The sequence below is a fragment of the Monodon monoceros genome, unplaced genomic scaffold (assembly GCF_005190385.1).
Source record: "Monodon monoceros isolate NGI ecotype Baffin Bay Population unplaced genomic scaffold, NGI_Narwhal_1 Super_Scaffold_13, whole genome shotgun sequence".
NCBI lineage: Eukaryota > Metazoa > Chordata > Mammalia > Artiodactyla > Monodontidae > Monodon > Monodon monoceros.
The window spans coordinates 557,300-577,099 of record NW_021703769.1 but is presented as its reverse complement, the minus strand read 5'-3'; the positions used below and the strand labels follow the sequence as shown (position 1 = coordinate 577,099).

At 62.8% G+C, this 19,800-nt stretch overlaps 3 protein-coding genes across 3 annotated transcripts; 1 reads left to right on the top strand and 2 right to left on the bottom strand.

Annotated features, from left to right (window-relative positions):
• Positions 1–537: 537 nt before the first annotated feature.
• FNDC11 (fibronectin type III domain containing 11) lies at positions 538–1,704 on the top strand. Its single transcript, XM_029222300.1, has one exon. The coding sequence runs from the start codon at positions 570–572 to the stop codon at positions 1,686–1,688; it is 1,119 nt and encodes a 372-aa protein (XP_029078133.1). The 5' UTR covers positions 538–569; the 3' UTR covers positions 1,689–1,704.
• Positions 1,705–2,127: 423 nt separating this feature from the next.
• On the bottom strand, positions 2,128–13,056 carry HELZ2 (helicase with zinc finger 2). Its single transcript, XM_029219786.1, is given in 36 exon segments — positions 2,128–2,131; positions 2,483–2,533; positions 3,532–3,704; positions 4,767–4,876; positions 5,216–5,274; positions 5,276–5,336; positions 5,387–5,543; positions 5,677–5,696; positions 5,699–5,894; positions 5,934–6,046; positions 6,049–6,067; positions 6,199–6,306; positions 6,338–6,736; positions 6,784–6,947; positions 6,950–7,066; positions 7,069–7,200; positions 7,203–7,359; positions 7,362–7,632; positions 7,634–7,787; positions 7,790–8,062; positions 8,065–8,500; positions 8,503–8,555; positions 8,611–8,686; positions 8,985–9,370; positions 9,373–9,526; positions 9,528–9,781; positions 10,480–10,484; positions 10,732–10,945; positions 10,948–11,304; positions 11,391–11,480; positions 11,483–11,633; positions 11,635–11,892; positions 12,256–12,363; positions 12,423–12,510; positions 12,512–12,604; positions 12,782–13,056. Coding segments are annotated over 36 exon segments (5,736 nt in total).
• Positions 13,057–13,083: 27 nt separating this feature from the next.
• Positions 13,084–14,070, bottom strand: LOC114893886 (helicase with zinc finger domain 2-like). The gene is made up of 2 exons (XM_029219785.1): positions 14,023–14,070; positions 13,084–13,836 (listed from the first exon to the last, which is right to left on the bottom strand). Exons 1-2 carry the CDS (start codon positions 14,068–14,070, stop codon positions 13,084–13,086), a joined length of 801 nt encoding a protein of 266 aa, XP_029075618.1.
• Between the last annotated feature and the right edge of the window lie 5,730 nt (positions 14,071–19,800).

Below are 19,800 nucleotides of genomic sequence, written 5' to 3'. Positions count from 1 at the left end.
TCTACTTCAGGCACCCCATCTGTGAGGCAGGGTAACCATTCAGGGGCTTTTCTCATGGACTCAGTGAGCTCATGGAGGTCCTGAGGCCCCAGGACACAGCAGGGCTCGGTAACCAGGAACTGGCATGTTTACTTCTCAGAGCTGAGGCCGGCAGCCACCCTGCCTCCTGGGCTTGGCCCCGGTCATCTGCTCTGCACCTGTAGTGGGGTGTGGAAGGTGTGCAGGACAGTGGTGTCCCCAGCTGGGGTCTGGTGCTGTTCAGACAGGATCACACCGAATCCTGTCTACAGCTCCAGGGAGCAGTGTGACCCCCTTTCAGACACGGCCGCAAAGCTGGGCAGTGGCTGGGCTTTCCGCACGGGCCGCCCTGGCCCAGAGCCCCTGTCTCAGCCCTGCCCTGTGTCATCACAAACAACCATCAGTAGAGTGTGTCGTGTTGGCCCCGCGGTGTCCGCTTTTATCTAGACCTGCAGCCTGCTCACCTGGCCCTCCAAGCAGCCTCTTTCCAGAGAGACGAGCCCTCCCCACAAAGTCCTCCCCACGCCCCCCAGCAGGCTAGAGGGCCCAGCATGGGGGCCAGTGGGCCTGAAGTAACCCCCACACAAACACTGCCCCGAGTGAGCCCCTGGGTGGGCGGCAGAGGCCGGTCTGACCGTCCCGCTCACACCGGGCCCTCCACCCGCTGCTCCCAGACCGTGAACTTGCAGGTGACAGGCCTGGACCCAGACAGAATGAAGCTGGACAGCCCTCAGTGCCTCCTGGACCAGGAGGAGGTGGGGGAGGCCGGAGATCGGCAGCTGCTAGAGCCCGAGACGTGGCGGACCTACGCGGAGCGCCGCAACGCTCTGCGCAAGTTCCTGACCGTGGACCTGAGCCCCCAGCTGCTTAAGCGCCACCACGCCCGCGTGGAGCTCCTCAGGAAGTGCTCCTACTACATCGAGATCCTCCCCAAGCACCTGGCGCTGGGCGACCAGAACCCGCGGGTGCTGCCCACCACGTTCCAGTTCATCGAGCCCCAGAAGTTCCAGCGCATGAAGAAGGTGGGCGCGACCCAGGCCAAGATCCAGCTCCTGCTGCTAGGGGAGCTGCTGGAGCAGCTGGGCCACGGCCGCTCTGAGCTGGACGCCCTGCTCGAGTCACCGGACCCTCAGCCCTTCCTGGCGGGCTGGGGGCTCGTGGAGCAGCGGCTGGCAGACCTGTCGGCCGTCATGGACAGCTTCCTGGCCACGATGGTGCCAGGGCGTCTGCACATCAAACACCGCCTGGTGTCTGACATCAACGCCACCAAGATCCCCAACCTCCAGGTCACGCTGAGCGCCAAGACGCCCGTCACGTTCGACCGCGAGGAGTCAGTGGCCCACCAGGACTGGGCCAGCCTGCGCTGGTCTGTCACGCTCCAGCCGGCCGCGCCAGAGCAGTTTGAGCTGCGCTACAAGCTGCTGGACCCACAGACACAGCAGGAGCGCGTGCAGTATAGCATCATCCCCGTGGCCGCCTACGCCTTCGACGTCCCAAACCTGCTGCCCAACCGCTCCTATGAGTTCACCATCAAGAGGGTGGAGGGCTACACGCTGGTGTACGAGCCCTGGCTGGACAGCCTCACCCTGCAGACAGGGCCGAGGGCCCTTGAAGGGCCCGCCCCCCGGAGGCTGGGCAAGCTAGGCCCGGCCCTGACCACACCTTCCTAGAAATGGTTTTTTAATACTTACGCACTAATAAAGAGGAGTATAAACACGCATAGGCAATTGAAGAAACAAACCTACTTACTTATTAAAGGAGGTGGCAGCGACATGAGCGTTTTTCCTGACTCAGCCCAGCCCACCCACAAGTCCCTGCCCCCCCAGCTCCTGCTTCCTTTTCTAGGGGGTGCCCCAGGCTGGCCTTTCCAGGACACTGACCCCTGGAGCAAGAAGCCTCAGCCCTGGCACGTAGCTGCCACTGCCAATGAGGAGAGCTGCCCCAAGGCTCTGCCAGGTGGCAGCCCCAGCCCCTCCCCCATCCCCCTCACAACAACCAGCTGTGACACCTGGGCACAGGCTCAGGCCACCTTTCCTGCCTCTTACGCTGGGACTCCTCCAGGGAGGGCAATACCCCCAAGTCCTGCGCGGACCCCAGTGGGGGCAGCCACTACCTGCAGGCACAGATAGGCCCCAGTACTGTCAGCCCAGCTTCATCGAGGCCAGGGGCCCAAGGCCAAAAGGACATTTTGTTATTATTTTTTAATGAAAATAAAAGTACTATCTTCTCCCCAAAAGGAGCTGAAGAACCCCCATTGCGAGGTGGGTTAGGGTCCTAGCAAGGGAGCCTGGTAGGGTAACCCCCCCAGACCCACACAAATGCATACCTCCTGTTGGCGGGGGGGGCCTCCCTGCAGCCCATCGCCCCTCCCCACCCGATCCTGGTGTCCAGCCCCAGACGGGCGACCTAGAGAGTCTGTCCTTGCCCGCCAGTGTGCCCCCAGCTCGGCCAGCAGCCCACTCACTTCCTGAAGGCGACGCAGTCATCGGCGTCTACCTGCTCCAGCAGCTTGGCCCTTCAGGTCCAGGAGGGACAGCACCGTGTACCTTGGCTACGGCCGAGGAGGACTGTCCACGGGAAAAGGCCAGAGCCGCCCTCAGTACACTGCCAACCAGCTTTCCGTACTCACACCGTGATGGTCACTAGGACAGCAGGCCCCTGAGAAGATAAGGTGTGGCCAGGGCCAGGGGTCAGGAACAGGGCCCCTCCCCCACTGAGAAGCGGTTTGGTGAGGCGGGGACCTTAACTGGGTCAGAAAGGCCCAGCACCACGCACCCCAGCTATGGCCAGTGTCCTCTGCAGGGCTGGTATGGTCTCAGCCTGCAGCTCCCCTCCCAGGCCTCTCCAGCCACCTGCGTGCTGCTGTATGCCACCCAGGGGGTCCAGCCACACTGTCATGCTATCTGTGGCATCGCGTGGCTATGAGGGGCTCCCTCCTGGATGTCCTGCAGATGGAGTTGTCCCACGGCTCCCAGGGGTCCCGGGCGGAGTCATTGTGCTTTTGCTCCAAGGAAATGTCCGGAGCAGCAGAGACTGGGGCATGGCAGAGAGAAGTCTGGGGAGGGGAGAAGGGCAGGAGAGGCGAGGGGACCAGAGATGTGGGTTTGTGCTGGGTCACACTGATCCAGAGACCCGCACGCTGGGGTGAGGGCTCGCCAAGGGAGCTGCCCGTGGGTGCTGGGGCCTGGCACGCCATCCGAGGAACTTCGGGGTCGGCGCTTCCCTCCCCTGGCCCCGCCTCGCGACCTCCCCGGGTAAGGCGGTGCCACCGCAGGTACCCGGCTGCGGAGGGCTCCGAAGCGCCCTCCCGGTGTAGCCATGGAGGCCGGGGCACAGGTCCGCGTCCGTCCCACCCCATCGTGCCCGCGGCTTTATGCCTCGCTGGCCTCTCTCTCATCTGGACTCGTTCGCTGCCTGGCACACACGGCCGCAGGCTTCAAATCGCGCCGGAGACTTAAAAGCTTGGCCCTCACTGCGACGAGGCCCCGCCCTCCGCCCTGCCCTCGGCCCCACCTCGCAGCTGTCTGACCGCGGTCCAGCCGGGGCTTCAACACCTCTTCCTCCCGGAAGCCCTCCCTGACTCCAGGTTGATGACAGCCTGGCTCCCTGCCTCGGGGCATCTGCTCCTTCTCTGTTCTGGCGCTTTTCCGGGAGACCCTAGAATTCCGCATGCCTTTGTGGCTGCCCTAGAAGAGAAGTGCCCTTTGGAGCAGGGCCCCCCGGGCTGTCGCCACTGCACAGAGGCCATGGGGAAGTGGAATTGCACTGAGAGCGGTTTCCAAGGTCAGAGCTGCCTCGGGAAGGGCTGGGGTCGGGGGCAGAGGTTTCCACAGAAGGCAGGACAAAAAGGCACCCTGAGGGGCAGGTGAAGGTCCTCAATCCTGCAAAGAAATGCACACCCGGTCAGGTTGTCCCAAAGGCCCTGACCTGGGAGCAGGCCTGAGGGTGTGAGGGGGCTGCAGAAATCTGGGTGGAGCACATGACAGCCACCTGGGGCACCTCCATCAGAGCCCTGCACCCCCGCAGGGGTCTTGTCATCTGGTTCCCCTCTCAGGGCACCAGCCCCTGAAGGACACAGGGCTGTGGGTCTGAGTCAGACGGGGCAGTGGTGGCAGAGAAAAGGCCACCTTTTCCAGGGAGGCCTTCTTGAGTGTGGGCTGAGGACCCTGTTCCAGTAAAAGACACTGGCTTTTGGTGTATTTTTTTTTAAATGGGACTTCCCTGGTGGCGCAGTGGTTAAGAATCCACCTGCCAATGCAGGTGACACGGGTTCGATCCCTGGTCCGGGAAGATCCCACATGCCGCAGAGCAGCTAAGCCCGTGCGCCACAGCTACTGAGCCTGCGTGCCACAACTACTGAAGCCCACGTGCCTAGAGCCCGTGCTCCGCAACAAGAGAAGCCACCGCAATGAGAAGCCCGCGCACCGCAATGAAGAGTAGCCCCTGCTCGCCGCAACTAGAGAAAAGCCTGAGCACCGCAATGAAGACCGAACGCAGCCAAAAATAAACAAATAAATAAACTAAAAAAAAAAAAAAAATGAAGTGAGCCCCACAGACGGCACCCCGTGTGGTTAGGGACGGCCAGAGACCCAGGAGCAGCCCTGACACGACTCCCTTCCTGACCCCAAACCTTCCCAGGGACACCAGGTCTCGTGCTGGTCCAGGACCCCCCTACCCCCAAGATGCTCCCTGTCACCAAATGTCCCAGCACCGCAGATCAGCAGGGAGGGTGGGATCACAGACCCTACCTCCTTTCTCCCAAGTTTGCGCACCAGGTGCGGCCTGGCCTGCTCCCAGCCCTGGAGAAGCCAAGACAAGGAGGTGGTGACTGTGTTTGGCCGCGCCAGCTCCGTGATCCCTGCTCAGTCAGGCGGGTGCAGGCGGCTGGGAGGTGGCCGGCAATGAGCACTGAAAGCACGTGGGATCCTGCTGAGAGGGGCTCCCCCAGGCAGCAGCAGCAGAGGGCTCTCCCTCATTGTCCTGGCAGCCTGAGGGTGGTGGGCGGATGGGGTCTCCAGGAAGACACGATGGCCCCTCGGGACCTGCAGGAGGCAGGCAGCACCAGGCTGTGCTGGGTCTCACAGGTGTCCGCTCCAGAGCGGGCAGCAGCAGTGCGGGAGGAGCTGGTCTCCTGCCAGTGGGGGAGGGTCCGTGGAGACCCCCACCGAGTGCCCCTCCCCCACCTAGCAGCTCTTACCCATGATGCAGAGCGCCTCCTGGGCCCAGGAGCTTTTCAGCCAGCTCCTCGTGCCACGGGTCCAGGCCGCTCTCCAGGCAGGAGCAGACGGTGCTCACCAGGGCGTCACGCCGCTCGCTCCCTGGTGGGGGCTGGGGGGCGTGGTGAGGCCCCTGCTGCCGCCAGCCTCACCCTGTCTCTGGGTGGCAGAGCACACGGTCACGCCGGTGACACCAGCTTCCTCGAGTCTCTTTCTGATCTCCGACACCTGGGCATGGTAGGGCTCGAGGATGGCGATGTCCTCGGGGTCCACTGTCCCTCTCAGGGTCAGCTGTTTGGTGATGCAGACCTGAGGGACCAGGGGGTGCGGGTGAAGCCAGCCCTGGTGCCTGTCACGCCCTGGGCTCCTTTGACGCCTCTGCCTCCCCCGCCAGGGAGCCCTCCCTGTGCGAAGGAGAACAGGGAAGGCCCGGCTGTGACACCACAGCTGCCGCCTGCTCTTGTTGGCCTTGGAATCCTTGCCCCCTTCGTCCGTCAACACCAGCAGGCTGTCCTCAGGGCTCCGCACATCGCCAAAGATGACAGAGCAGCTCTCCTTGTTCAAGTGGCCCGGGATGCTGGGCGGCTGCCTCAGGCCCTGCCACGTCTTTAATTTCTTTTTGTAGAACTCCACAGAAGGGAAAGCACAGACGCCCTCGTGCTGTAAGGCAAGTACGTGAGCCAGGGTCCAGCTGCTCACCATGCGGTACTGCGTGTCCAGTGGGAGGGCGCCCCTGTGCTACCTCTCGAACAGAGACCCGTCCAGGCCCAGGTTTTGCAGCTGCTCATTCTTGACCACAGGCCGCAGCTGCCGTGGTCCCCAAGAAGAACCACCTGGAGAGACAGGCAGGCACGGTCCTGACCCCCACGGCCGTCACCGCCCCACCATGAAGCTGCACCCCGGGCGGGAGGCCACACCCGGTGACATCTGCCCAAGCGCCGAGCTCACTGCTCGCCTCACTCACTTTAGCCTGTGAGAAGCTCACCAGCAGGATGAGGGTCTTGGGCTCAGTGGCCGTGCCCGCCTCATCCACGAGGATCTGCCGGACGTCCAGGTCCTTGAGGCCGGCGGAGGCTGCACGCGACATGGGGCACATGGCCCGAGAAGCAGGCCCCTGGCTGATCTACGTGCTCCAGTCAAAGGCTGAGGCCAGGCGCCACGGTCCACAGCTGCAGGGCCGGCGCCAGGAGCCCACACTGCAGGGTGGCACTGAGCCACAGCTGCAGCATATCCCCGTTGCCCAGCTCCTTCTGGCGCGCCTGACCCGGCTCCCGAGGCCTGGGCTCCGTGGCGCCCTGCTCCTGAACCGGGCAGCTTCCTCAGGCAAGCGCTGCTCCTTCGCTAGCTTACAAGGCAGCATCCACGGGACGTGTGTGGGCATCAAGCAGGGTGCCAGGCAGCAGGGGGCACGGCCCAGCCACCTGCGCCGAGTAAATGCGGCACCGCCGCCACATGAGCCGCAGCCCCGGGCAGCTCCCCAGGCCGTGGGCGTGCTCGGCCAGCTGCGGGCAGTGGTAGTGGGCGGGGCAGGGGTCCGGTCCCACAGGGCCCTGAGCCTGTAGCGGTTGGGTGCAAGCTGCCGCCTCACAGGTGTGACCTTTGCTGTGGACTCGTCATCCACCAGGAACGCGGCCTCCAGGCTGGTGAACTAGACCCTGTACTCCCTGCCCATGACGTGGGCCGCGCGGAAGCCGAGCGCGCTGTCCTCGTCCGCTGCTTGTAATGGCAGCTGTCCTGCAGACGGCGCTGACACAGCACCTGGGCGAAGTGGCACGCGGCTGCCATGCAGGCGTCCACGGAGTCCAGGCAGGCCTCCTCTTAGGACGGCTGTGGTCAGAGTGGATCACGGAGGGCGCAAAGGGCAGACTCTTGAGCCGGTCGCTGTCCTTCTCCACCGTCAGGAACAGGGAGGTGGCCAAGTGGTCCCGGCCCAGCAGGAGGCTCAGCGCTTCCCAGCAGAGGCTGGTGGCAGCACGTGCACCGGCTCCCGGTCAAGGGCGTAGAGTGCGCCGCCCCGCCTACCGGCCTCCACGTCTAGTGCCCCATCCCTGGGCACACAGCTGGCCACGTCGACGATGTGCACGGCCACCTCGTACGTGGGGCCCAGGCCCCGGACGCTAAGGGCGCGTCGTCCAGGTTGCAGGTGCCCTGGGCGTCCACGGTGAAGATCAGGAAACTCCGGCACTCCTCCCAGCAGCTGGGCACCCGGCTTAGCTCCGCGTGGTAATTCTGCAGCGCCTCGGAGACCAAGGCTGGGTCGGATGAGGCTCCCCACTTCAGCCCATGTTCCAGCTCTGGAATTCGGAGACTCTGCTCCCAGGTGGTGGCCTTGGACAGCACCTTCAGGACGCTGCCCAGCAGGTAGTAGAAGCACTGCCGCCACAGGCCTACGCGCTCAGAAGAGCCAGTGGTGCCGGGCCTCCGCCGAGACCTGCTCCTACCCCACGTGCTGCACATGGCCCTGCAGGAGGCGGTAGACGGGCACCCGCAGCGGGTCCTTCAGCCCAGGCACAAAGGTCTTGGTCACAGAGCCATCGCTGGGGGTCACGACGCGGGGTCCCACTCGTCCACGCGGCACACAAAGGCCAGCTGGCGGCAGCCCCTCCAGAACACGCTCACCACGTGGCCCAGCGGCTCTGTGAAACCCTCACTGAGGACCTTCACCCGCACCTCGTCGCCCGCGAAGGCCATCCCGTGGTGCAGGCGGCCCTTGACCTGGATGGGGCCGCGGTGCTCATCGTCCGGTGGGATGGCGGTCCCCCGCTCGAAGGTCTCCTGCTGCAAAGTGCAGCGGTGGTACCGCGTGCGATGCCTGAGAAGCAGTTCTGCAGTGTGGCCCGTGGCAGGTTCACATACTGCTGCATCGGCCAGGGGGACAAGGGCCTGGCGAAGGTGTCCAGCAGCCCGTCCTCCCAGACGGCCACGGTCACACTCCGGGTCCCATCCAGGAGCTCCTGCAGGGTGGAGCTGTCGGCGCAGGGCTCCCCCGCCCCTCCTCTGGGATGGGGTCCCCGGCCCCCGCTGCCACAGAGCTCTCTGCTCGTTGGGCCCAGCGCTGCCTCTGGACCAGGCTCTGCTCCACCTGCCCCAGAGACAGGCCCCCGGGGCGGACCGAGGAAGCTCGTCCAGAGCTGGCTGCAGGCCCCGAGGGAGTGGAGGGCCATGGCGTCACCCACGGCCACCACCTGGGACTGGGCATGGGTGACGCTGTTGAGCATGGGAGCGTCCGTGAAGAACTCCAGGGCAGGTGCCCCCGGGCTCAGCAGAGGCTCCGGTGGGCGTGTACCATGGTCAGCACCACCACCCAGAAGGGTGGGTGCCCTGGGAGGGGGATGGGAGGGGGAGGGCGCCCACTTCCCCAGCACCAAGCACCCACCTGGCAGGATCTCCAAGCTGCACACAGAGACCTGGCCCAGGTTCCTCTTCCTCAGCTCCTGCCTCAGCGTGCTCACCTGGGCACACACGGCCAGGTCAGCAGGCCCGGGTGAGCTCTCAATGTGCGGTGAGGGGCCCCAAAAGGACAGCGGCCCCGACAAAAACGGGATCCTGGCCCCCACGCCCTGGGAGGTGAATCCCTCAGCCCCTTGTACAGAAGAGGAAACTGAGACCGAGGAGGCCCAGCCTGGGGGCACACAGGTCCACCAGGCCATGGGGCGGGGAGGCGGTGCCCTGTCCTCTGCCAAGCTTCCCCACTGGGAGTGGGGGAGGGAGGCTCTCCCGGGCAGCTGGGGCTACCTGGGCGCTGCCTACCTGAGCACCATGGGACACAGCGCAGATGGCCCTCTGCTCCTGGGCGCCCCAGCAGTGGAGCCAGGTGTCACAGACCTCTTGCACCTTCTCAATGACCTACACGACCTCGGCCGTGCTCAGCCAAGTTGTCGTAGACATGTCGTGCTCCGGGCTGCCCGCCACATGGCAGAAGGTGAGAGGTTAGTGTTGGGGGTGGTGCAGGATCTTGCCACTGGCGTGGATGGGGCTGCCCCTGGCCACGTAGAAGTGGCGGGAGACAAAGCTGACGATGACCTCAGTGCAGCGGTAGTTCCCGTGCAAAGTGACGTGGCCCCTCTCGGCAGCCATGTGCGTCTCCTCCCGGCAGTGCTGGGCCAGGCAGCACGGCAGCGTGGGTCCCGCCACGGGGCCCCGGCTGCGCGGGAGAGCCTGGGCGCGACCTGCATGGGGTCCCCGGCCAGGACCAGGCAGATGCCGAGCGTGGCGCAGCGTAGCCGGGTGAGCGTCTCTCACTCCAGCATCTGGGTGGCCTCATCGATGATCCTCAAGAAGGAGTGGGGCGCGGTGGGAGAAGAAGCTGGCGGGCACCCTGAGCTTGCGGGCCTGGGACGCGGTGGCGACCACGATGCGGTGTCGCTCCAGCTCAGCCCACATCGGCACGCGGAAGGCCCGGCAGTCCTTGGTCAGGCAACAGTAGCGCAGCGTGGCCGCGTCTGTCTGGCTCAGTGGGCAGCCCGTGTCCATCACCCAGAGTGGAGTGGCCTTGGGGTGACCGCTGCTGACATGGCTGTGGAAATGCTAGGCGATATAGATGTCTGCTGCCACGCGGGGGGCAGGGAGAAGAAAGGCCATGAGGGCCTCAGCAGCTGTCTGCCAAAGCACCTACTGTGCGTCCAGCCCTGAATTCAAATGGACACCAGAATTCAAGCGAGGCAGTCAGACCCCTCCCTGCACTGGCCCCCACGGGGCTCAAATGTCAGCAGTGGGGACAGACCCAGAGAAAGAGGAAGGTCGGAGCCTGAGGAGAAATGGGCAATAGCAGGGCATCGGGGTGGTGGGGGAGGACGTGAGGGAGGAAGAGAAGGGCACAGTGGGGGCCAGGCAGCTGGGGATAGCCCTAAGCCATGGGGGGGCAGCAGCCAGGGCCTCGCCCCCCAGCCCCTCAGGTGCCCAGGACCCACACACCCGGAGGACATGCCGGAGCCCTGCCCCACTCGGAGCCCTGGGCCCCCAGGCCTGCTGGGACTCAGCCCCGGGCGGAGACGGGGAGACCCTAAGCCTGAGCAGCTGCCAGTGTCGGAGAACTGAGATGGTTTTGGCCAAATGGAACCTCACAGTAAAGTGAAGAATCCGTTTCTTCAAAAAACACCCAAGTCTCGCCCCAGGAAATGCTGGGCGAGCCAAGCCACACCCCTGCCCACCACCCTGCCTGGCCCAGGGCCTCTGTGGAGGCACCCACGGCCCAAATGGAGACCAGGCAATGGGGCTGAAGCGCAGATGTCCCCTGTCCTCAGGCCAGCACTGACAACTGTCGGGGGCGTCCCGAGGATGAGTGACTGGGACCGGCCCCAGGGGCTGTGCTGCCCCCCCGGCCCAGCCCCCATCCTCTGATGTGCTGGAACCAGCCGCCCAGGCCTCCAGTGACCCCAGGAACAAGCAAGAGCCCCGGACCCCAGGTGCCCCTCTTGTCCTGGGGTGAGGCCATCACAGCCGCGTGTGCCCGGCCCGGCGAGCAGGTGGTGGGCGTGCCTGAGTGGCTCTGGCTCACCTGTTAGTGTGCGTACAGATGAGCACCTTGGTGTGGGGCTGGCGGGCGACCTCCAGGGAGGCCATGGCCAGTGTGTAGGTCCCGCCCGTGCCACAGGGGCCGCAGATCAGCGGCGGGGCGGTGGGCTGCGTGCCCCCTGGGCTGGTCCCCGTGACGACCGCCACGGGCAGCTTCTGCCTGCTGCTGCCGGGCGGAGGGCAGGGCACAGGGCAACGGCCTGGTGCCAGCGGGGGAGGGCCAGCGGGTCCATCTGGAACTGTACTTCTAAGATCCGCCTGGTCTCGGGCTGCAGCCCCAGGGAAGCGCAGTAGTGGGCGGGCGGCAGCAGCCACAGCGTCCGCTCTGAGCTGGCCCGGGTCTCCACGGGCGCCTCAAGCACCCTGAGGTCAGGTGCAGGCACGGGGGCCACGAGGGCTGTGCTGACCGCTCAGCCCAGCAGAAAGCCCTTGTCCGTGTCTGGCACCAGGGAGGGGATGGGCACCTGCGCGTACAGCGCTCCCGGTGGTGGGAAGAGGATGCCCAGGGCTGGCGTCTCCAGCGCCGTCTTCAGGGATACCGGCCTGAAGGTTCAGCCTGGTGGGGAGGTCACGGGTCAGCTGACCAGAGCCGCGGCCCGGCCGGCCCCTCCACGCCCCCACCTGCTCGCCTGCCCCTACCACTTGGCCACCGGTTGCTCAGAGCCGCCTCCTCCTCATAGAGACGCTGGTGCAGCCTCTGCCGATAGCTGGCGGCGGAGATGGGCCCAGGTCAAGGCCGCCAGGACAGAGCTCCAGGCCCAGAGCAGGCACCTTGTACGTGGCCATCAGGGCTGCCTGCTTGGCCGTCCTCTCCACGCCAGGCCCCACGTGGCCGTTGCCAGTGTGCCAGCCCCTCTGGAAGGCCAGGCATCCCCCAGAGCCCCCAGGAGTGCACCTGGCCCGGCTGCAGCTCTAGCTGTCTCAGCAGCACTGCCCAGCGGCTGAAGTGGAAGACCACCCACTGCTGGACGGCGCCGAAGCAAGAGCTCTGCACACGCACCCCAGCCCGGAACTGGGCTGGGGAGCCGGGCGTGCAGAAGCACTTCCCCAGCATGAAGACCTGGCCCAGAGAGGGGCTGGGGGCCACCCGTGAGAAGTCTGCTCCCGGCGCCTGCTTGAGCAGGGCCACGCGTAGCAGGGGTGCCTGGGGGAGAAGACGATGGCGAGGTGACCCCTGGACCCTGGCCAGCCATCAGGGCCCAGGGTGGTGCACAGGCCGCTCCCTCCCCTCCTGCTTCCGGGCTGTGACACCAGCAGGGTCCTTGGCCTCTTTGAACCTCTGAACCTCGGGGCTCCCTCTGCAAAATGGGGTCACTGAGCCCCTGTGGACGCTGAGCGAGGTGACGGTGCTGTGTGGGGCCCTCAGGGTGACCAGCCTGGCCCCTCCTTCTCTGCACCAGACACCCCCCAGAATCACCCCGCAGGGCAGCCTAATCACAGCCTCAGGAGAGGCTACTGCAGAGCCCAGACCCCAGCTGACCCACCCCTGGCCGTGCTGACCCCTCACCTCAGAGTGGATAGTGAAGGTCCAGGCGTGCCGAGTTTGCTTCTCCTGGGCCTGATGCGCCAGGGGCTGGTTGCAGTGCATAGATACGCCTTCAGCGGTCTCAGCCAGCTGTGCGGGGGAGCCTGGCCCCAGCCCTGCCCCCAGCCACTCTCTCAGCCTCCACTTACCACCAGGACCTCACTGCGGCTCCGCTGGTATTCGGCCAGCGGCCGGGCCTGGTAAGGCACCAGCCCCTCCCGCCAGGCTGTGCTCCCTCAACGCCACCATCCCGGTGCGCCGGGTCCACTCCTGCAGCTCCTGTTCTGAATGTGCCTTGGTGCACACGTCCCCGAACTCACGGAGGTTGGGCCTGGGGGGCGGGGGAGGGGGGCAAGAATAAATTCCGCAAGACAGCGCCTGGCACAGGCGGCTTCCCTAGACCTCCCTTCCCCACCCCTCAGAGGCTGGGGAGGTGCTGGCCACACAGAGGGGACAGGGAACCCTGGTTCAAGCTGAAGGTGGGTGCATCCCACCGCCCCATCCTCACCTCGGGCAGAGCTCCAGCGTGGAAAGCCCAGTAGGCAGGCTGCAGCGCTTCCAGGGCACTGTCATGTCTAAGGCCAGCATCTGTGTATGCTCTAGGGAGGAGCAGCGGTTCTCGAAGGCCTCCCTGGAGCCGCAGGTGGCCCGGCAGGTGGGGCAGCACAGCTGGACTCCGGGGGGCTGGCCGTGGGGGTCTGTGTGCTCGTCCCCAGTGAGGGCACGCGGCGTGAGCAGCTCCTTGTGATGGAGACTCAGCTCTTCAGCCTCCCACACGGCCATCTCCACGGCGCGGTGGTTGCCCCCGCATCAGGACGCCCCCTGCCCGCACGGCCACCCTCTCCCCACAGACTTGCGGAAGGCCAGCGGCTGGCCGTGCGGGAGACGTGGCCACACCTCCACACCTTGCGGCTTCCGGCGGCCCTGGTGCTCACGAGGGAAGGGAGAGAGGGGCAGGCTCCGTGCCTGGGGCAGCAGCCCCGGGAGCCCACGGGGCTGAGGCGTGGCAGACGGCGCTGGAAGCATGTAGAGCAGAGCTGGAGGAAGCGACCCCCATCTCCGCGTGGATGGCCTCAGCCAGGCGCGCAGCTCACCCCGGGCCCCGCTGCCCCGCACCCGGGTCTTCAGCCTCAGACGGCTGCCGCAGTGCTCACAGTCAAAGGTCCAGACCAGCGCCTCCTCGGGGCTCCTGGCAAAGGGGTGCTGGTTGTGGTGGCGCCGGCAGCCGAGCCCCGGCTGCAGGAGCGGCAGACCTGGCCGCGTGAGCCGCGGGATCGTGGGCAGGCGGTCTGCCTCACACCACACCCTGCTCCTGGCGGCTGGCTTCAGGCGGGCCAGCAGGATATCTTGCAGCAGCTGTGCTCCAGCCTGCTCAGGAGCTAAGTCTTTTCCATCAAGCCACTGGGTGCAGCGGAAGCAGCCCAGACACAGGTCCACCTGGGCACGCAGGCCAGCTAGAGATAGCTCCTCGGCGGCTTTGCGACCCTGGCAATGCCGTCTCTGATGCTGGCCTGGCTCTGTGGGGTGGTATCTGAGGCTCAGCTGGTTCTCTGCGCTGTTCACCTGCAATGAGAAATCTGGGACAAGAGGACCGAGGGGCCGTGCACACCGGGCAGGGGCTCGGACACACTCTGCCTCTCCCACGGGCAAGGGAACTGACGGCGACACAAAGGTGATGTTTTAAAAGGAAATGGAGCGTCAGCCCTGAGTCAGAGAACCCACCGCTCCAAAGTGAAAACTTGAGCCCACCTCCAGCAGGGGACCAGCGGTGCGACCCCAGCCCGGGTTGATGCCCATAAACAGGGGTGGCTGGAGCCAGTTCAGGACCAGAGTCCAGAGATTGCTGACTCTCCCCTGAGCGATTGTGCCCCCGGGTGACTCAAACGTCTGAGTGTGGAAATTACCTCATGCCCCCCACTCCACCGCCCCCTCCCCCAGTACCAGGGCCGCCCCCAGACCACAGCGGTCTCTCCGCCCCTGGGGTCGCCCCGCGATCCCTCCGCTGGTCCACGGTGGGAGAGCCCCTGGGTCTCTGTGCAGAATTCCAGTCAGGCCCCGCGGGGGTCGCCGGAGGGCAGGGAGAGTGTGATCCTGGGCAGTTTGCTAAAAGGGCTGCAGGTTTGCGGGGAGAGAAACCCAGAAAAACAGAGCATGTGGAAAGGTGCTCCCAGCAGAGCTGGTGGGCGGCCCCCACCCAGGAAGGGGCCCTTTCCTCAACGGCACCAGCCAGCCTGGGTGGGAGGGGACCTGCCCTCTAACCCGGGGAGACTCTGAGGTTATATCTACCCCCCTAAAATCCACCAAAGATGTCTGGCCTGTGCCAGGCATCACCCACCATTACTTGCCGTGACCTCATCCAGCCTCACCTCCTAGATTGTAGAGCTGCCTGGACAAGGGGAGGGCCGGCCGTGCAACCAGCAGATACGGGGACGTGTCAGGGACCCCGTGCTCCTCCTGGCTCTCCTGGGAGACGCCGGAGTCAGACGCATCTCCCAGCTCCACCACAGAGACCCCCAGACTGTGCCACCAGTTAACCACTCCCACCGTGCGGTAATAGGCAGTGAGACGAAGTGGTTATGACTGTTTTAAGCCACCACCTTTTGGGGTGCTGTCTTGCACAGCAACAGATGACTGATATACCAACACCCACCCTCCCACAGAAAGCCCATCCACGTCCACCCATGTGGGCGTCCTGTTGGGAGGGGCGGCAATGGAAGATTCCCGTTAAGTCAGGAAGTTGGCTGAGTGCCATGAATTGTCATGTCAGGAGCCTCAACGTATACAAAACATCCAGCTACAGGAAAACATTCCAAACATAACAGCAGAAACAGAAGACCCGTGGATGAGCCTAACAGCAAATATGCAAGAGAGCTGCAAGTTCCCGAGAGCCACAATAGAACGCCTCTGACACCGGGATGGATAAAGTGATGCAACATGACTGCTGCTGTCAATCCTTCCTAAATGGACCTAAGAGTTTAATGCAGTTCCAGTAAAAATGCTCAGACGAATTAGAGGGCAGATACGCTGATTTTATTTTATTTTTTTATTTTTATCTTTTTAGCGTTTATTTATTTATTTGGCTGCTCTGGGTCTTAGTTGCGGCGTGCATGCGGGATCCAGTTCCCTGACCAGGGATCGAACCCGGGCCCCCTGCACTGGGAGCCCGGAGTCTTACCCACAGGACCACCAGGGAAGCCCCTGATAAGCTGATTTTAAAGTTCATTTGGAAAAGCACAACATAAACAAACAAGAATAGGCAGGAAAATTATTACAAGGACGAGAACTAGGAAACTGAAGGAGAGACAACACTCCCGAATTCAGCATTATCCTGATACCGAAGCCAGATGAGGACGCCACAGGAAAAGACAATTACAGACTGATAATACCCCTGACGAACATAGATGCACAAATTCTCAGCAAAGTATTAGCAAACTGAATCCAACAGCACATTTAAAATGCTGGGCTTATGGAAGGGCTATACCACAACATAACAAAGGCCGCATGTGACAAACCCACACTTAATTCGATGGTGAAAAGTGAAAAGCCTTTCCTTTCAAGATCAGGAACAAGAGAGGGATGCCCACACTCGCCGTTTCTTTTATTTATTTATTTATTTATTTATTCATTCATTCATTTATTCATTTACTTTTGGCTGTGTTGGGTCTTCGTTGCTGCGCACAGGCTTTCTCTAGTTGTGGTGAGCAGGGGCTACTCCTCGTTGCGGTGCGCGGGCGTCTCATTGCGGTGGCTTCTCTTGTTGCAGAGCATGGGCTCTAGGCACGTGGGCTTCGGTAGTTGCAGCACACAGGCTCAGCAGTTGTGGCTCGCGGGCTCTAGAGCGCAGGCTCAGTAGTTGTGGCGCACAGGCTTAATTGCTCCGCGGCATGTGGGATCTTCCCGGACCAGGGCTCGAACCCGTGTCCCCTGCGTTGGCAGGCGGATTCTTAACCGCTGCGTCACCAGGGAAGCCCACACTCACCGTTTCTATTCAACAGAGTACTGGGGGCCAAGTCCTCGGCCTCTTCAGCCCCTTACCCTCCTCGCCAAGCAGGCGTCACACACGGCATCCTGGACCCCTCCTCCCTCCCTACACCCATCAGCAAGCTGATCCAGAACCAGATGCCTGCGTCCAAGTCTACAATCCTAAGCAGTCTCCCCGCTGCGTCCTCATCCACGCCCTCCCTGCGAGGGGCGCCGCCGTCCTCTCAAAACTCTGCTCAGGAATAAGTGCAGAGGTCTAGGAAAGGACAGTGTATGCAGCCATCATAGTGGTAAGTGAAGCAGGACGTCCGTGTGGTCTCAAGTTATCTCCCCAAGCTACCTACTAATTACAAAGGGAAAGCCATCAGTGTCCCCAGAGACAGGACGGCCTGACTTCATGAGCCCCAGGCACGATGCACTGCGGGGGACACAGCCTCAAAAATGCAGACCTCGGGCTTCCCTGGTGGCGCAGTGGTTGAGAGTCCGCCTGCCGATGCAGGGGATGTGGGTTCGTGCCCCGGTCCGGGAAGATCCCACATGCCGCGGAGCGGCTGGGCCCGTGAGCCATGGCCGCTGAGCCTGCGCGTCCGGAGCCTGTGCTCCGCAACGGGAGAGGCCACGACAGTGAGAGGCCCGCGTACTGAAAAAAAACAACAACAACAAAAAACAAAAAAAAACTGGGCAAAAGACCTTAACAGACCTCCTTGCCAAAGAAGATATACAGATGGCAAATAAGCACACGAGAAGATGTCCCCATCATATGTCATCAGGGAAGTGCAAATTTAAGCAATGAGACACCACGACACACCTATTGGAATGGCCCAAATCCAGAGCGCTAACACCACCAGACGCTGGTGAGCATGTGGAGCAGCAGGAACTCCCGTTCGCTGCTGGTGGGAACGCACAATGGTGCAGTCACTTAGGTGGTGTCACTTGGGTGACAAAACTAAATATACTCTTACCATGGGATTCAGCAATCATGCTCCACGTTATTTACCCAAAGGAGTTGAAAACTCACGTCCACACAGAAACTGGCACACAGATGTCTACAGCAGCTGTATTCATAGCTGCCCAAACTCAGAAACAACCAGGATGCCCTTCAGCAGGTGGCGGATAAATAAACTGTGGTCCATTCAGACAGTGGAATATTATTCAGCACTAATTGAAATGAGCTATCAAGCCGTGAAAAGATGTGGAGGAACCTGAAATGCATTTAACTAGTGAAAGAAGCCAATCTGAAAAGGCTACAGACTGTATGATTCCAACTCTATGACACTCTGGAAAAGACAAAACTATGGAGACAGCAGAAAGATCAGGGGTTGCCAGGGGCTGGGGGGAGGGAGGGATGAACAGGCAGAGCAGGACGTTTAGGGCAGTTAAGCTACTCTGTATGATACTGTAAAGGTGTATACACGTCATCATACATTTGTCCAAACCCGCAGAACGTACACCAAGTGTGGGCCCTGATGTAATTTCGGACTCTGGGTGATGATGACGTATCCACGTAGGCTCACTGGCTTTAACACATATCCCACTGTTGTGGGTTGTTGAGGAAGCTGCGCCAGCTGGAGGGGGATGGGGGATGGGAAATCTCTATTTTCCACCCAACTTTGCTGGGAACCTAAAATAGATAAATAAATAAATAAGAATAATAAATAAATACATAATAAATTTTAAAGTATTTTATTTAAGGGATGTCAAACCAACGCACCAACCAAGAGGGAGACTGTGAGTCATCTCGCTCAGAAACCGATGGATCAAGCTGAACAAAAAACATACACAAGTAAGGAAATGCCAAACAGCACAGTTAAGAATCTGATCCAACAGACGCAAAACCCACTCAGCCAAGAGAAAATACACGTTTTGTTTTCAAGCACACGTGGCCGTTTACAAGAATCGATGTGGTATGGGCACCTGCTGGCGGACACATGTCATCACATATGGGTGCTGGTGCCCCCTGAGACGGAGGACCTCAGGCAGGGCTGTGTGGGGGCTGGAGGGACACGGGGAGATGGGGACCACGTGGGAGAGGGCGGGGTCCCTCTTGAGGACATCTGGCATCTGGCCCCGCCCCCGGGGCCCGTCTGGTGAGCCCTGCTGCAAACAGATGGCCCCTGCCCCCTCGGGTTCCTGTGCCACTCTGCCCACAAGGAGTGCTCAGCCACACTGGGCAGGAATTCGCTTGAGGTGGGCAGTGCCCTCGTGCCCCAGCCCCTGGGAGGGGACAGGTCCTTCTGTCCGCCCCCTGGCTGTGCTAAGAGGCTACACCCGCACCCGTGACTCTCTTCAGTATGCTTTCAGTGATCAAAGAACCGGTTTTTGAGGGTGATCTGCAAATCACTGGAGGAGAAAAGTTGACCCGAGGTGCCCCCACCAGGAGGCTGCCCCGCCTTCAAGTCCCCACCCTTTCCGGACCCTGCTCTCCACCGGCGCTGCTCTCCCTGCCGGGGTTCCATCTGGCCCAAGGCTGCAGGAACCAGTGCACGCAGGCCGAGGATGAGGGAGACGCCGGGTCCACTATCAGTTTGGGACGCAGAGAAGGAAGCATCAAGGGCCGTGAGGCGAGGTCCTCACTCCCGGGTCCGGGCGCTGGGTGCAACGGCCCCTGCTGGAAAGCCACCCTTCTGAGTTTTGGGGTGCTTCCGTGCACACCCTCTCTTGCAAGAACCAGGGGTTAACAAGCTCTCGGCTGCATTCCCGCCCCGCCCCCGCCCATGCTGGCTCACCGGGGCCCACCGTCCCTGAGGCATCTGTGGGCACCCCAGATCTGATGGCTCAGGACATAGTTCTGGGGGCACCGCCATCCACCCAGCTGCTCAGGCCAGCCTCCTGAGACCTCACCTCCAAGACACAGCCCCTCCATCACTCTGAGCCACGGTGACTGCTCCGCTCCGGCCTCGGGCCTGCCCCCTCCCTCCCACTGCCCACTCTCCACACGTGGTCTCTCCTGCCTGCCCAGGCGCTGACACTGCCCAGGGCCCCTCAGTGCGCTCTGCCCCTGGAGTGGCTATGCCCTGTTCACGGCCCTGGACACCTTCCACTCCCGACATGCCCCCTTGCGTGGTTCTCAGGCCACAGGAGCCAGGCTCAGAGGAGTCAGTGGGGTCCTGGGCAGGCCCCACAGCTGAGAACACAGGAGCAGCCAGTGGGAGTGGGCGGAGGTGGGCGGCCGCCTGCCTGGGCTGCAGAGCCTCCCCAAACACCTCGGCCACAGACACGGGCGAGGAGGACCCTGCGGCGTGGCCAGGGGCTTTCCTCCTGAGGAGTGGGGATGGGGGATGGTGGTCACGTGACCCCTAGAAAGGGCTGCGTGGAGATGCAAGAGACCGAAGACACAGAGGGACCCACAGCCTCTGCAAGGACCAGCCTAGGTGGTCAGCTCAGTCAGCAACTGCAGCTTCTGATCAGGACCAACCAGAGAGAGACAACGTGTCCCCCAAACCGGTCATGAAGGATGCCCCCGCCAGCCCCCTCCCCCCACAGGCCTCCCCAGCGTCGGCACCGCCCCGAGGCGAGCCCCCTGCCCATTCTCTGTCGGGGCTTGTG

Coding starts and splice junctions, on each gene's coding strand:
- FNDC11 (XM_029222300.1), top strand. CDS start 570: ATGGGGGCCAGTGGGCCTGAAGTAACCCCCACACAAACACTGCCCCGA.
- LOC114893886 (XM_029219785.1), bottom strand. CDS start 14,070: ATGGGCATCAACCCGGGCTGGGGTCGCACCGCTGGTCCCCTGCTGGAG. Junction 13,837..14,022: donor CCGCTGGTCCCCTGCTGGAG/GTGGGCTCAAGT, acceptor TTCTCATTGCAG/GTGAACAGCGCAGAGAACCA.